Below are 16,543 nucleotides of genomic sequence, written 5' to 3' on the forward strand. Positions count from 1 at the left end.
ACACACATAAAAATACACTCCCATATTTATTTGTAAATATGTGTGTTTATATATATGTTGTTGTTGTGAAGTGCTGTCGAGTCAGTTTTCTGACCCATAGCAACCCTGTATAGGGTTTCCGAAGAGCAGCTGGTGAGCTTGAACCACCGACCTTGCAGTTCAAACGGCTTTGCAGTATGGTGCGTTAATCCACAGCGCCACACCAGGACTCTAGTTTACATATATATACACATATATATATTTGTTGTTGTTAAGTGCTGTCAAGCTGGTTCCCACCCACCAAGACCCTGTATAAGATTTCCAAGGAGTGGTTGGTGAGTTTGAACTGCTAGTCTTTTGGTTCAAACTGACTTTGCAGTCAAGTGTTTATCCTCCATGCCACACCAAGATACATAGAGATAGACAGATAGATACACACATACATAGATAGATATATAGGCGGGGAGGGGAGAGAGTTGAGCACAGTGACTCTGTAGAATAAGCACTGGATTGCAAACCACAAGCTTGGCAGTTTGAGCCCACCAATCACTCTGCGGGAGAAAGATGAGGCTTTTTGCAACCACAAAGATTTACAGCCTCAGAAAGCCTACACAGGGTCACCAAGAGTCAGAAATTACCCAATGGCACTTAACAACAACAATATATATGATAGTAAATCAAAAAGTATTGATACAGAGTTCAGGACAAGATGATCGAATAGGTAGATACACTAAACCAACTTTCTGCTTTAAAGACATGAGATACAGATGGTAATCCCAGAACTCTGAGCATTAAAGGATAGGACAGAGAGGAAGATTGAGTGCCGACTAAAAGAGGAAGCTGAACAGGATAAATGAGAGAGAAGAAAAACAGACAGACTATGGGCTGGCTTGGCACGGTGAGGCCATCTTGAGCTTTTGTGAGCAGGTGTCAAAAACAGAGGCCTAGCTGGACATGGTTGGAGGTTGGCAGCAAGAGGGTGCAATTTTCACCTGTTCCCAAGTCCTCCAGTAGCTGGGGGTGTGGCCAGTAACGGCCCTCACCAACCAAGCTGCCAGTGACACCCCAGCCCGCACAGTCTGCCTGGGTCTGGCCTCTGCATTTGGAGGTGCATGAACCCACTATGAACTGCTCTTCACAGTGAACACAGAACTGTGTTCACACTTCCAGTCTCTACCACATCCACCAGGAGACAGGTGACAAGTGCCTGAGAATACGCCAATACACAGCCATCAACTAAATATAAATATGACACCACAATGTCGCAGAGAAAACAGACAATTTCAGCTTACACAAGAGAACAAGACAGGGGATCAAAATACAGAGTAGGAAAATATAACACCAGAAATGGTATTGGAACAACCTGATAACTTCAACTTCAACTAATTAAGACAGAGATCAAGAAAACTACAATTAAAATCAAGGAAATTACAAGAAGCTATGGAAAAACTCAAGAAACAAATTGACAAAATCATTGGAAAAAAATAAGACCCACACAAAATCAGCAATTTTGTGAAGCCAGAAGATTAATAGAAAGACTTCAGAAAAAGATAATATGCTGAAGGGAAAAGAAGTAGAACCGAATCAATGGAAAGCTGAATACTGAGAATACAAAAAATTCTCTCAATATTCATCAGCTAGAGTCCTGCTATGGTGTTGTAGGATAAGTGCTGGACTTCAACCATGATGTAAGTGGTTCAAACCCACCAGTTGCTCCTTAGAAACCCTGGGCAGGGTCACTCACTATGAGTTGAACTGAACTTGGCAGCATTTAACAACAGAAGAACAATCAGTAAAAAGAACAAAAAATCTGAAGAAAGCCAAAGATTTATGTGGAACACTATCAAGAGGAATAACTTACATGTGACAGGAATTTCAGAGCAAGAAGAGACAAAAACAAAAAACAATGGAGAATATTGCCCAAGAATTGTTGGAAGAAAACTTTCCTAACATCATGAAAGACAAGAAGATAGGCATTCAAGAAGTTGAATCAAGTCCAAACAGGATAGACCCAAAAGAAAAACACCAAGACATATTATAATCAAACTTTTCAAAACCAAAGACAAGGAAAGAATCCTAAGAGCAGCTCAAGAAAAACGAAAAGTTATCTACAAAAAAGAATAATAAGACTAAGCTCTGATTTCTCAGAAGAAACCTTACAGGCCAGAATACAATGGAATGACATATATAGAACTATGAAATGAAAAAAGGCCAACCAAGAATCATATATCCAGCATATTCATATTTTGTCCATCAAATATGAAGGCAAAATTAGGTCATTTTCAAATAAACAAAAATTAAAAGAATATGTAAAAACCAGACCAAGCTGACAAGAAATACTGAAGTGAATTCTTTGGACAAAGAACCAACAATAGCAGACAACAACCTGAGACTAGCAAAGATGATAATATGACCTAGATTAAACCCAAACATAGAATTATGCGAAGTACAATAGACCTGTAAGACCAAAAATAGAGAACCAGAGATAACAACAAAAATTAAACAAAAAGAGGGAGTAATGTAGTTATAGAATTTGCAAATGAAGAGATCAAATAGATTTCAAGAAAAAGTAAATAAATAAAAATAAACCAAACTATAACTCTAAAAATTAGAACAAGCCTTACTCCTAGCCCTACCCTATCCCTTACCCTGCCCAGCTCTGGTAGCGTAGTGGTTATGAATCGGGCTGCAAACCTCAGGGTCAGCAGTCCGAAACTACCAGCTGTTCCATGGGAGAAAGATGAGGCTTTCTGCTCCCATAAAGATTTACAGCCTCGGAAACCCCGTACAGGGTCGCTATGAGTCGGAACCGACTCCACGGCACATAACAACAACAAGAAGCATAAAACCTAACAATAAATGAAGTCGTAGGCCTAGCCTATAGCCATGATCCCAACTCTTAATCTTCACTACACACCATTCCCTGCAGCAACCCCCCAAAAAAGTGTTGCTATAAAATACTTCATAGAAACTTTTATCAAACAAAAATATAAAAATGTGAAACTATTTGTTCTCAATACATCCTCCATCTAGGTCTATACACTTCTGAAGATGGTGTTTCTACCTCTGGACTGCGAACTACAAGGTTTGCAGTTCAAACCCACCAGCTGCTCCTTGGGAACCCCATACAGGGTCACTATGAGTCAGACCTGACTCAACGGCACCTCACAACAAGAAACAAGTACCTTGCCTCGAAAAATTCTGCACTCTTTGATTGATAGATACCACATCAAAACAGCAGTTACAGCATCTTTGAGGGACTCAAGCAATATTGCTTTTAAATGTTGTGTTTGGGGAACAAAGAGATATTGGAAGGGCCAAGTTAGGACTGTAGGGTGGATGGGATAAGGTTTCCAATCAAAATTCTCATAAGACAGCCTTGAAGAATGAACAAGTGCATTGATGTAATGAAAAATAAAATTCTTGGTACAAACTTCCTGGCCTTTTTCTCACCAATGCAGTTTTCAAATTTCTTAAAACTTCTTCATAATAAGAACCCTGTGTCCTTCAAAATTCTATCAGGATGACCCTTTGTAATCCCAAAAAGCAATCACCCTAACCTTCTGAGTTGACCTCTTTACCTTGAATTTACATGGTCCAGCTCATCCCCTCAGAAGCCATTGTTTTGATGGGATGGTTTTGCTGAAGGCACCCTAACGAGACTATGAAAAGTGTAATACTGAAAGAACTTGTCTGCAGTCATACACTGATGGGAGAGACATATTTAAATATGCTTTGTTTGGAATAAACCTGTGCATGTATGAACTGGAACCCTAGTATCAATGTTTTTAACTTTGTAGAGCCTGTAATACGTGTCTTGGAAGTCCTAATAAACACCTATGTTGCTGGCTTATGTACTCATGTCTCCTACTGGTTTTATTTCTCTGGTGAACCCTGATCCATATGAGAAATCTTCAAAATGTTGGCTTTTAATTCCATTTTTTCACAAACTTTCTGAAGCCCCTTCAAATACCTAATATACATATTCAGGTTTCCCCAGCTATCCAAAAGTAGAGTGTTCCTATGAAACTTTTTATAAGCTGAAATGGTATAAAGCAAAGAAATAATTACCATTAATTTATATGGGAAGGTTTTTTGCATTGTTCCCAGTATACTACCAAATCATACATAAAACCTAAAATAACATTAACATACAGTGTTCACCGGAGTCCTGATATGGTACTGTGGGTTAATGTGCCAGACTGCAAATCCGTTTGAACTGCAAGGTCGGCAGTTCAAGCTCACCAGCTGCTCCTTGGAAACCCTGTACAGGGTCGCTATGGGTCAGAACCAACTTGACGGCACTTAACAACAACAACAAATAGTGTTCACCAACACAGTTCAAAGCTATAGCAGTTCGATGTTGAGATGCTGAATGTAGCTCTTGGGGAAGGAACTTGGCGACGCCTCTCTCAGTGCTGAAGGAGCACACTGCCTCTTTAACGGTTTGTGGCAAAACAAACCCTGAACTCCAGTTTCACTTTTCACCTTTTTCTGTGAAAGTGAAAAGCCCCTTTGGGTTTCTGTCAGTACTAATGTAGGTCTTTCATAAAAATAAAGTGGTGTAAAGAGGACTTTCAAAGTGTAGCATATTTGTATAGAGGATGTCAAGAGGGAGCAGACCAGCAGGAGAGAAACTCAGACAAGTGCTAATACTGCAGCCTTGAGTCCAAAATCAATAAAGCAGGCAAGCAGGTTGGAAACTCTGGCAGGATTTCCATGGTAAAATCTTAAGGCAAAATTCATTCTTCTCCAGGAAGCCTCCATTTTGCTCTTAAGGGCTTCAACTGATCAGATGAGGCCTGCCACGTTATCAAGGGCAAGCCTTTTTACTTAAAATCAACCAATTTTAAATGTTAGTTACATTTACACTCACAGCAAATTTCAGACTAGCGTTGGATCAAACATTTGGGCACCACAGCCTGGCCAATTTGACACCTCAAGAGGTTAATGTAGTTTTGAGTACTGAAATTTGGATTGAGGGGTGAAAAACAGCAAGAGGTCAGAATAAAGGGGTAAAGTAAGGGTCAGATTATAAAGGGCTTTGCAAGCCCATATCATTTGGATTTTGCTTAGGCTTCTAAAGCTAACAGACATTAATATCAAGACCATTGACATCATGTCTGCTTGGCACGACCCATCCAAAACACTCACACTATTATCTTAGTATGAGACCAAATTTCCTCATGCCTCGTGTCTTTCATTTAGAGAATCAACAATATTCTTAATAGGAAGGAATCCAGGTGTGCTTGGAAAATAGTCAAGCCTGTTGGAATCTGATAAAAAAAAAAAAAAATCTGAAAAGATTGGGGTTTTTTTAATGTCTGCTTCTATTTTGGAAATGGGCAGCTCATGAGCAATGACCAAAATCTCTGCTCTGCCCAAGGGACTGGATAGCCAAGGGGAAGTGGTCCCCAGCTAAGGAATCTATTGCTGGCTTACAGTCAACATTCTGTGTCCCACCACTGAAGCCCCAGAAATGTTTACAGAGAAAAATGATACCAAAGGGTAAATTATAAAAAGAGTGGTTGTGAATATATGTGGTAAGAAAACTAACATTTGGGTTTCAAACCAACAAGAGATTATGAAAATGCCATGAGATGAAGTGATTAGGGATAGGGGTGTGAAAAAAAGCCCCTGAGACAGAGAACTATGAAAACTATGAAATCTTATTCTAACAATGTAGAGAACAGAAGAGTGAGGGGGGAAAAAACAAAACAAAACAAAAACAGACACATGAGAAAAGTAGACTGAGGTGTGATTCTGGAAGCTTAAGGGCAGGAACATGAAACAGAGTTTGTGAACTGGTGGTTGCCTTGAGTTACAAACAGTTGGGAAATACCCTCCAATGGAGCCTACTAGAACAGACTGCCCCTAGCCAAAAATAGCCATAACCTAGTGGAATAGGCTCCCTCATCCAAGCACACTAGGGAACTAAGACATTCATTTGCACATAAATTTTCCCTAGTAGAGATTTCCAGATAGCCCAATGTCACTTACAGTTCCTTCTTCTGCAAGAAATGATATGGACTGGTCCATGCCGCCTCCTTCAGTGCCAATGTAACGCTCACTCTTGGTGCAGATTTCTGCAAGCTCCACCTGGAAAAGTAAAAATCAATTTTCATTGTTAGCATTGCCAAAATCTATTTTTATCCAATTATTACTCCAGGCATGGCAATTCCAGTACCAACTTTGATCCACCGATAGTAACTGTCTCAAGCAATGTGTTAGCCAGGACCCCATGACCATAGTTGAGTCCACAAGGAAAACATACTAGCATTGATTAACAATGTCTTCATGAGTATGGAATGAGATACTGAAAGTGTTTGCTGTGTATTTGCTTTCTCTAAAAGACTGCATAGCGCAAATGGTTTCCCTCATATCCCTCTCTGGCCTGGAGTCACTGAAAATCTCAGGCGCTCACTCATGTCTGCCTCAGCTGGCTTTATCTCTCCACAGTCAAAGTGGGGGGGTGTCAACTTTATTTTCCAATCAAAAGTAATGCTCTCTGGCATTTTCATTAAAGATAAGAATCAAAATTAGTGTTATCACATCAGACATATCTTCTACCAATCAAGATGAAGATGCCCAACTGACGAGCACGAACTGAAAAAAATTTTAATCCAAAGTGAAAATTAAAAAGAGAAGAAAATAATATGAATATATTTTAATATCACTCAAATTCTTTAATTCTACTCAATCACTTCCCAAAATATGGTTTTTATCTCTTTAGGAGTCTTCAGTTGCTCCCTATAGATTAACGAAATGTTTCGACTCAAGTTGACATTTCAAATCCCTCTGAAATCTGGGATGAATTAACATATAAAATCCTATTGTTTACTACTCACATCCAGTTATACTTGTCTCCTTAACCATCTAGTACATGTTTATGCAACTGAAATGGATGCCTGTCCTCTCTCCTATATATAAATCCTATTGTCATTCATTACCCAATCCATTGAGCACCAACTACAGACAAGTTACTGGGCTGGCATTCAAATCTTCCTCCATAATAGAATCTTCCTCAAGTACGCTTCTCATGGTATCCCCATTCTATGTACTCTTATAATGCTCAGTTGGTATCCAAAAGGTCGGAAGTTTGAACCCACCTGTGGTTCTGTGGGAGAAGACTTGGCAATCTGTTCCTGTAATTATTTCAGTTTAGAATACCCTATGGAGCGCTTCCACTCTATCACATGGTGTCACTATGAACTGAAATCAACTTGACAACACCTAACAACAACTTTCACCCACTCCAGCATCCATTCATTCATTTATTCATTTTTTTCTCTCTTCTAAGACTTGATTTCTGACTATCTCTCACTGGCTTACTAGTATCTTCCTAAAGTGACCACTCTGAAACTGATGGCATCATCTCTTGCCGTTTTGACTGTCACTGCTTTGATGCTTATACTTCTCAACATGGTACCCAAGGTCTTAAATGATATGGCCATTGCTTGCTTCTCCAGCCAGCCCTCCCATCATTACTCACACAAACCTTAAGCTCCAGTCATCAGGAATACTAACCAAATGCTGCTCTTCATTACCCACCAAGTTCTCACACATCTCAGTGTCCAGGTGAAAGGTTTTTTTTTCATCTTTTCTCCCAATACTAGTCTCTTCACTATCTCCCACTATCTTCAGCATCCCCCACCAATCATCAGGACCAACTCAAATTACCTTCCCCTGGAAACTACACTACCACCCAAAAACACACACACACACAAAACCCCTCTTCTGCATTTGCATATTACCCTTTGTAAACCTTTTATCACACTGTAGCTCTGTGGGATAATGCGCTGGACTGCAAAGTCATTTGAACCACAAGATTGGTGGTTCAAGCTCACCAGCCGCTCCTTGGAAACCCTATACAGGATCACTATGGGTCAGAAGCAACAACTGTAAGTGTGGGTTTCCCTGTCTCTTCACTCGCCAGTCCATGAAATCCCATGCAACACCTACATTAGCTGAATCACACTGTGGTTTTGTATGATCTTTTCATCACACCGTGTTTCCGGCACATCTGTTTTACCCAGAAAGTTGTCAGTTCTGTGAGAGATGGAGCAAGCAGTGGGTCTCCTTCCTCACACAATGACCAGGCAGCATTCATTGAGGAATGATGAGACTTGGGCTTCCGCCAAACTGTGACCCTGGGTCAGTGTGAAAGTCCTCACTGTAGCAACAGCAGGAACAGCCACATTAGCAATGTGCTAGCACATGCCAAACATTTGATTTTATCTTTCATGATCATTATCTCTTCTAAATTTACAAATAACCCTGTTTGTCTCAATTATAATAATGAGGACAATGGAGGTTGGGGACACAGAACAGGAAGTACAGAAATCAGGATTTTAACCTGGTCTGTCTAACTGCAAATCCTGTTTTTGGGTTTTTTTCCACACTGGACTTCAATTACTCACCCCAAGTGGAGGTAATATCACCCATTCTTCACTACCTCGAAGGGATGTAAAGAACAAATGAGCTCACCAAAATAAATGTATTCTTCTCCTGATAAAAAAGAAAACTAAAACTTGGAGAAGTTAATGCTTATGAATGGCTTTAATTTCTTGATGTGTATAAGCATCTATCGGCACAAAACTGAGTGGACCTAGGAGTCCCCAGAATCTGTAAGAAGGAAAGTCCACCTCCAGGGCAGTAGACACCCTTCCTCCTTGATGCTGCTTCTCATGCTGAATTCTGACAAATCAACCCCATGGTCAGACAGCCAATAGCCAACAGTTTTAAATATAAAAGGAAAGAAAATGAAGATTGGAAAGTGAAAATTTTAAAGAAAGAATGACTTATTTTGTAGTCCGCCAGAATACAGAGTTTAGTCACAAATGTCGTTGAAAAAAATCCAGTAGCAGAAGCCTCCAAAACTTAAGTCAAACCACAATTATCCTGCCCACTAGCTGTGTGACCTTTGATACATTGCTTAACTTTTCTGAGTTTCCATTTCTTCATATAATGTTAATAAAAACAATAGTCACAACTAATATTTATTGAATAGTGTAAACCATGTACTATTCTAATTGAATTATTTACATAATGACCCTATAAGATATGTACCAAATGGGTTTACCTTAGACCAGGCTAGTAGTTGTTATTGTTAGGCACTGTTGAGTCATTTCTGACTCCTAGTGACCCTACGTGCAGTAGAACAAAACACTGTCTGGTCCTACGCCATGCTGATCATTATGGTCAGGCTTGAGCCCATTGTTGTAGCTACTGTGTCAACACCTGTCTTGAAGGGTCTTCCTTTTTTTGTTGTTGGCCCTCTACTTTACCAAACATCATGTCCTTCTCCAGGGACTGGTCTCTCCTGATAACATGTCAAAAGTTTGTGAGACAACGCCTCATCATCCTCGCTGCTAAGAAGCATTCTGGTTGTACTTCTTCCAAAACACGATTGTTTGTTCTTTGGGCTGTCCATAGTAAAATTCATTATTCTTTGCCAACTTCAAAATTCAAATGCATCAATTCTCTAATCCTCCTTATTCACTGTCCAGTTTTTGCATGCATGTGGGGCTATAGAAATACCATGACTTGTGTCAAGAGCACCTTAGTCCTCAAAGTGACATCTTTGCTCTATAAGACTTTAAAGAGGGTTTTTGCATCAGATTTGTCCGACGCAATGTGTCATTTTATTACTTACTACTTCATTATTAATTACTACTTCCATAAACAGTGATTATGTTGTTGCTATTGTTAAGTGCTGTTGAGTTGGTTCCTACCCGTAGCAACCCAGTTTTAGGGTTTCTGAGGAGCATCTGGTGAGTCTGAACTGTCGACTTTGTGGTTCAAGTTGATCTTGCAGTATAGTAAAATGAAATCATTGACAACTTTAACATTTTCTCTGTTTCTTATGATATTGTTTATTGGTCCAGTTGTGAGGCTAGAAATTAGTAGAGCTAAAATTCCAACTCAAATTATTAAATTACAGAGGCCATATTCTTTATCACCATGCTATACTACCTTCCATCCAAAATATAATGAAAAAATAAACAAAAACACTTCTTTAGCTATGAGATTATTATAGGGATCCAATAAATTAAATAAAAGTACCTCATAGCCTCTAAAGCACTATACAATTCTGAATTGTATAAGTTTTATGTCCCAAATAATCATTTGATTTATACAAGTGAGTAGCTAAATCCCAAGTCAAATATAAAGACAAGTTTGATTCTGAAAAATAAGACCTTTTTAAAAAGTGTTCACAGAAAGGGAGAACTTTAGAAATTCTGGACATGCAACTTAACAACAAAAAGACAAACAACCCGATCAAAAAATGGACAAAGAACTTGAATAGACTTTTCACTAAGAAAGATATACAAATGACCAACAAGGACATGAAAAGATGTTTAATGTCATTAGCCATTTGTTGTTGCTGTTCAGTGCCACTGTTTTGGTTCCAACTCATAGCGACCCTGTATAAGGTTTCCAAGGAGTGGCTGATTAATTTGATCCACCAACTTTGTGATTCAAACTGACCTTGCGGTCTAGTGCTTTATTCAACAGCACCACACCAGGATTCCAGAACTACCATATGACCCAGCAGTTCCACTCCTATGCATAACCCAAGAGACTTGAAATCAGCGATGCAAATAGACCCATGTGTAACAATGTTCACTGCATCATTATTCACAGTAGGCAAAACATAGACACAACCTAAATGTCTATTAATAGATGGATGGATAAACAATATGTGATAATATGGGGGGAGGTGGGCTTCAGAAAGTTCATGGAAAAATGGAATGAAAAGATAATGGAAATTTCCATAAACTTTTTGAAGATCCCTCTGGCACTGTAGGATAAGCACTAGATAGCAAACCATAAGGTCAGCAGTTCAGTCCCACCAGCCACTCTTTGGAAACTAACTTGACAGCACTTAACAGCAAGATACATACAATGGACTACTATTACTCAGTCATAAAAAGAAATGAAGTATACTGATACATGCTATAACATAGATGAACCTTGAAAACATTATATTAAGTGAATGAATCAGTCACAAAAGGATAAATGTTGTATGACCTCACTTCACTGAAATGACAAGAATAGGCAATGTATAGAGATCGAAGTTTACTAGTGGTTATCAATGGTGGGAGGGAATGGGAGGAAAGGAGAATCATTGTTTATGAAATAGGAGGTTTTATTTATGGTGATGAGAAATTTGGCAACAATTATGGATTATGGCTACACAACATGATAATGACATGAAAAATGTTGAACTGACAAATGTGTTATATATATTTACAATAATTTTTAAGGGAAAATAAGGATTTTGAACACCCTCAGAAAGCCAATTGAACAATAGAGACTAAAGTCAGAGTATGTGCTCCAACTAATAGCACTTCAGTTTGAGAGCACAGGGAAACTTCTATCACCAAACAAAGCATGTCTGTAGTGAAAATTTAAAATGCAGCCCCACCAGTTTGCTTACTCCTGGTACTTCTTTTATCTTATTACCTTTCAAAACATGAAAAGACCAAATCCTAAACAGTCATGAGATAAGAAAGAAATAGAAACGAAAGTTTAAATTTTTGTTCATTTCATGGCCTACTTAAGAAAATATTTGTACACTACAAGCAAATATTAGAGAATGGCTTGAAGTTACCAAAGTAGTGACCCTAACAGTACCAGAATACAAATGGAAGCAGAGAATACACCAGTCAATCTGGGTGATGTCAGAGGGACATGTACACCAAATTTTTTCTGTCTTTTGAGACACTGGAAATATAACCATAAAATGTTCTGCAAGAGATAAAATCAGTCAGAATGGCTTGCAAAGGCACTAAATCAATACTCCAAAGCTACCTGAATTATATAAAATTACAATAAATTTCACAAAGATAAGAAGGAGCTGTCAAAACCACATTAACAAAAGTTTATGGAAGAAAAGTCTATTGGAAGTTAACTTCATAGAAAGTTCTAAATTATTTTGGGCAGCCAATTCTATTTATCAACAGACAAAGTCATCTTTCTGCCTAATGCTTAAAGGATTCTGAGGCCCACTCACTCTTTCTATCTTCCTACTTCCCAAATGGCATGCACACACACATTATACAAACAGCTTAAGAGCCCTGAAGCAGGAACTACAAAACTCTAACAAAGAAAGAGTTCATTCCCTTGCCACCAAAATATTTTCTTTTAACTTTTTACTATGAGTTGGGTGAAGGTTTACAGAACAGATCATGTTTTACACTCAACAAATCCTACACTCATTTCAACTCAATGACTGCAATTCCCTCAACGTAACATCAGTCATTCCACTACTCCCTGATTTTTGCTTCTGCTCCTCCTTCTTTCTCAAAATTTCTGAATGATTTCTTTGGGTAAATGCTGCCCTTTTGATCTTGAATGGTTGACCATTCTATTCTATGGCGTGTATAGTTCACTAGTGTTGTTGTTCCTCCTATACACCTATCTAACACTTTGATGAAAACTGAGTTATGGGGGTGAGTTCATTCCAGAGCTGAAAGACTGCAGTCTCTGGGTTCCACATGTCTCTATCTCACCAGTAAATCTGGGTGTGTTTTGTTTTAAGTTTTTATTGTGAATTGAGTGATAGTTTACATGAGAGAACATCAGCTTTACACTCATCCTATCATATTTCATTTCATTGCAATGATTACAATCCCCTCCATGCATCATCATTCAACAGTATTTGCTTCTATTCCCTGTGTGTTTTGTTGTTGTTGTTGTTTGGATGTACATCGAAGCACTCAGGAATATATAATCAAGCCTGGCCTTTATTTATCTTGAAGTTTGTTCCATGTTTTCTACTACTCTATGCAGGACCTTTCTAATGTGATCCCTTTCTTTTTCTTCTGGTCTCAGGATCATAAAGACTAAATCCATTAGTCTATTGGATTAATTATTTCCAAGATCTTCAGTTTTCATCACTCTTCTTTCCTCTGGATAGGGAGAAACCAACAGTTGCATCTTAGATGGCCAGTCATGAGCTTTTAAAACCTAGTTGCTACTCACCATTGTCTTTGAGTACTATGTAATGCCAACTGACCATGGTTTCCCCTGAGACTGCGGTCCTGAACCCCAGACCCAGCAAATAATTCTCTCAAGCTGTTTGGCTATGTCTAAGAAATTCTTCAGGTCCTGGTGTATCGCAATAAAATTAGCACTGAATTACTAACCACAAGGCCAGCCACCAGCTGCACCTCAGAAACCCTAAACAGGGTTGCTATGAGTTGGAACAGACTTGATGGAACTTAACAAAAACAAAATGTCATGACCTTGTCTCCTGTATGCTTCACCACATTCATGGATATGTAAGCAGCAGAGGCACAAATATCCTGTGTCAAATCTTTATATATTTGTGGTTATACACCTATTCTCCCTCTCACAACAGTTCAGTCTGCATGTCTATCCACATACCTACCCAAAGATCAACTTAGTGAAGGATTGTGTATATGATCGTATTTAGCTCTGTTGTCTTTAACTCTTGCACTCCTTCTCGTGTCTTCCCATGCCTTCATTATTCTTCTGCCAACCTCCTTCTAATTGTATATTGCCTTCTACTTCACCCAAGTTAACATGTGTCTACCCTCTAGCCAGTGAGTTACTCACCCTTCCCTCCTATCCCTTGTAACCATGGAAGAAAGTTTCTTTTAGTGTGAAAAACTTTTTTGACTTTTACAATAGTGGTCTTGTACAATACTTATTCTTTTGTGATTGAATAATTTCATTCAGGATACGTCCTCCAGGTTTATCCATGTTATGAGGTGTTTCACAGATTCATCATTATTTTTTAATATTGTCTAGCATTCCACTGTGTGTATTCCAAAGTTTGTTTACCCATTATTCCTGTGATGGGCACTTAGGTCGATTCCATCTTTTTGCTATTGTGAATAGTGCTGTGATAAACATGGGTGTGCATAGATCTATTCATGTCATGGCTCTTAGTTCTATATGATATATACCAAGTAAAGAGACTGTTGGCTGATATGATATTTCTATTTCGAGGACACATGATACCATTTCCACAGTGGTTGTACCATTTTACAGTCTCACAAGAGTGGATGAGGATCCAGTCTCTCCACACCCAGCATTTGTTGTTTTCTGAATTTTTGAACTTTTGCTATTAATGCTGGGGTGAGATGAGATCTCATTATTGTTTTGATTTGTGTCTCTCCGATGGCTAATGCTTGTGAGCATTTCTTCACAGGTTTCCTGGCAGCCTGAATAGCTTCTTTGGTGAAGTGTCTGTTCATATTCTCGGCCCAGTTTTTGAACAGGATTACTTGTCTTTTTCTTGTTGAGGTATAGAAGTTTTCTATACATTTTAGAGATTAGTCCCTTGTCTGCTAGGTCATTAAAAAAAAAAAAAATTCCCAGTCACTGGGTTCTCTTTTTACTGTTTTGGTGAAGTCTTTTGATGCAAATAAGTGTCTAATTTTTAGAATGCCCAAGTCATCTAATTGGTTTTCTACTATTTGTGCCAAATATTTTCTTTTGACCTTTCTTACACCTGACTACTTCAAGAGTCTCAGGTACCTCCAGACTATTCACTTGTGGCATTTAACTCTATTTCTTTCTTTAATAAACTAATGTCCAGAATCATTTGTTGTTGTTGTTAGGTGCTAGGAGAGAGAATTTGCATGAGAAACATTTCCCAAATTAGTGCTCAATAAGTTAGTCTTTATTCTAACTCCTAGCCTTTGGGCAGTTAGGACAAACATAGTATTCATAGACCTGCTTTTAATGCTACTGAAGATAGTTAATCAGGCTAGTTTATCCCTTTGTGTGATTCTTCTCTTGAAGCAGCCTGGTAATGAACCAAAAATTAAGTGGGCTTCCTAAACTGACAGCCTACCTATCTGCTGGCCAGTGAGTCTCTGGGTTAAAGAGAAACAACAGGGTCAGATTTAACAATAACTGCAAAGAGCTCAAGATTCATGAATGCATTGCCTAGCTAAAACTGGGTACTTATAAAAACAGCCACAATAATAATAAAGACTCAAGATATCAAGAAAGTAAACTGTAACTAAGTTTAGCAATTTTAATAATGAGATCATTAAAAGCAGCAGAAAAAAAAAAAAAACATAGACAGGAATGTTAACCCTCTGAGTCACTTAACTTGTATACAGAAAGCCTAACTATTCAAAACTCACCAGTCTAACCAAGAGGACATTACTCAAGTACTGCTGGCCACCCTAAATGCAAGTCAAGGGGAAGGAAAGAAACAAACAACCCATTCATTCATTCAACATATGGTACCTGAAAGAGAACAAGTTAGTCCTTAAGGAGTACACAGTATCAATACTGACTTCAAGTACAAGTGTTCTTCTACAGGAAGTTAGTCCTTAAGGAGTACACAGTATCAATACTGACTTCAAGTACAAGTGTTCTTCTACAGGAAGTTAGTCCTTAAGGAGTACACAGTATCAATACTGACTTCAAGTACAAGCGTTCTTCTACAGGAAACGTAAAACCAGTCAGTCAGACAGCTTCTGTTTGTTCCTGGTGTGATGCTGTGGGTTAATGCACTGGACTGTAAAGTTGGTTTGAACCACAAGGTCAGCAGTTCAAGCTCACCAGCTGCTCCTCGGAAACCCTATACAGGGTCTCTATGGGTTGGAACTGACTCAATAGCACTTAACAACAACAATCTGCTCTCCACAGGTCTTCCTCCTCCTTTGACCCAGGGGGCTGTCCTGTATTAACTACTGTCCTGTATTAACTAACCCTGGATTCTGACAGAAAATGGGGGCAGGGCAGAGTAAGGTCAAATCTCTCCTTGCCAAGGTTGATTTCAAACCCAGGGGTGATAAGATGATTTTAGACTGAGCTACAGCTAGTCTGTATACCAACACCACTGTAAATTGTTTCTATGAAGTAAACTGTCCTTGAATTATTGTGTGTGCCATCTGTTTTCGGTTATGACCCTGCCAGATAGAGCTAGATAAGGTGAAAATGTTAAGTGGCTCCCTTGACTTTCCTTTACCTCAAATATTTTCTCCCTTGGCAATCCTTCTCTAACCTAACTTTCAGAATGCCTGGGTTCTTACCTAGGGCTATTTGTAAATTCCTCCCCAAATTGGCAAACCGATTACGTAGGGCCCAGCCAAGAAGAGAAACTCTTCATGAAACAGCACTAAGGAAGGTCTAAAAAAGGCTGATACAGACTTGCTTTGTTTTGTCACATGGCCAATGCCCAAGCTTTAACTTTAGCGTATTCTAGAAGAAAAAAAGTAGGGCTCTTTTAACTTGAGAAGGAAGTTATTTTCTTTTTCACAGCTCTAATTCAAAGAGATTAGTAACTTCTGCATTTTTTTTTTACATCAAGACAAAAATTGCCTTAAGGCATTGACATCCAATACCCAAAATGAGAGCAGCAGCTGCAACTAACCCATAGAGTTCAGGCTGAAAAATTCCAGTAAGCAATGTTGTTGTTGTCAGGTGCCATCGAGTCGGAACCGACTCATAGCGACCCCATGCACAGCAGAACGAAACAACGTCCGATCCTGGGCCAACCTCACTACTGCCGCCACACTTGACGCCATCAATGATATCACCTGGCTGATCCATCTCGTTGGGGGTCTTC

At 38.9% G+C, this 16,543-nt stretch overlaps 1 protein-coding gene across 2 annotated transcripts in view; it reads right to left on the reverse strand.

Moving 5' to 3' along the window:
• The window catches only part of GALK2 (galactokinase 2), a 172,852-nt gene that overhangs the window by 71,366 nt on the left and 84,943 nt on the right, over positions 1-16,543 (reverse strand). For both annotated transcript variants that reach the window (XM_006831671.1, XM_006831670.1), the window contains exon 6: positions 5,980-6,078. In XM_006831671.1, coding sequence (XP_006831734.1) covers positions 5,980-6,078 — 99 coding nt within the window. The remainder of the gene's footprint in view (positions 1-5,979; positions 6,079-16,543) is intronic.

Source organism: Chrysochloris asiatica, unplaced genomic scaffold, assembly GCF_000296735.1.
Source record: "Chrysochloris asiatica unplaced genomic scaffold, ChrAsi1.0 scaffold00004, whole genome shotgun sequence".
NCBI lineage: Eukaryota > Metazoa > Chordata > Mammalia > Afrosoricida > Chrysochloridae > Chrysochloris > Chrysochloris asiatica.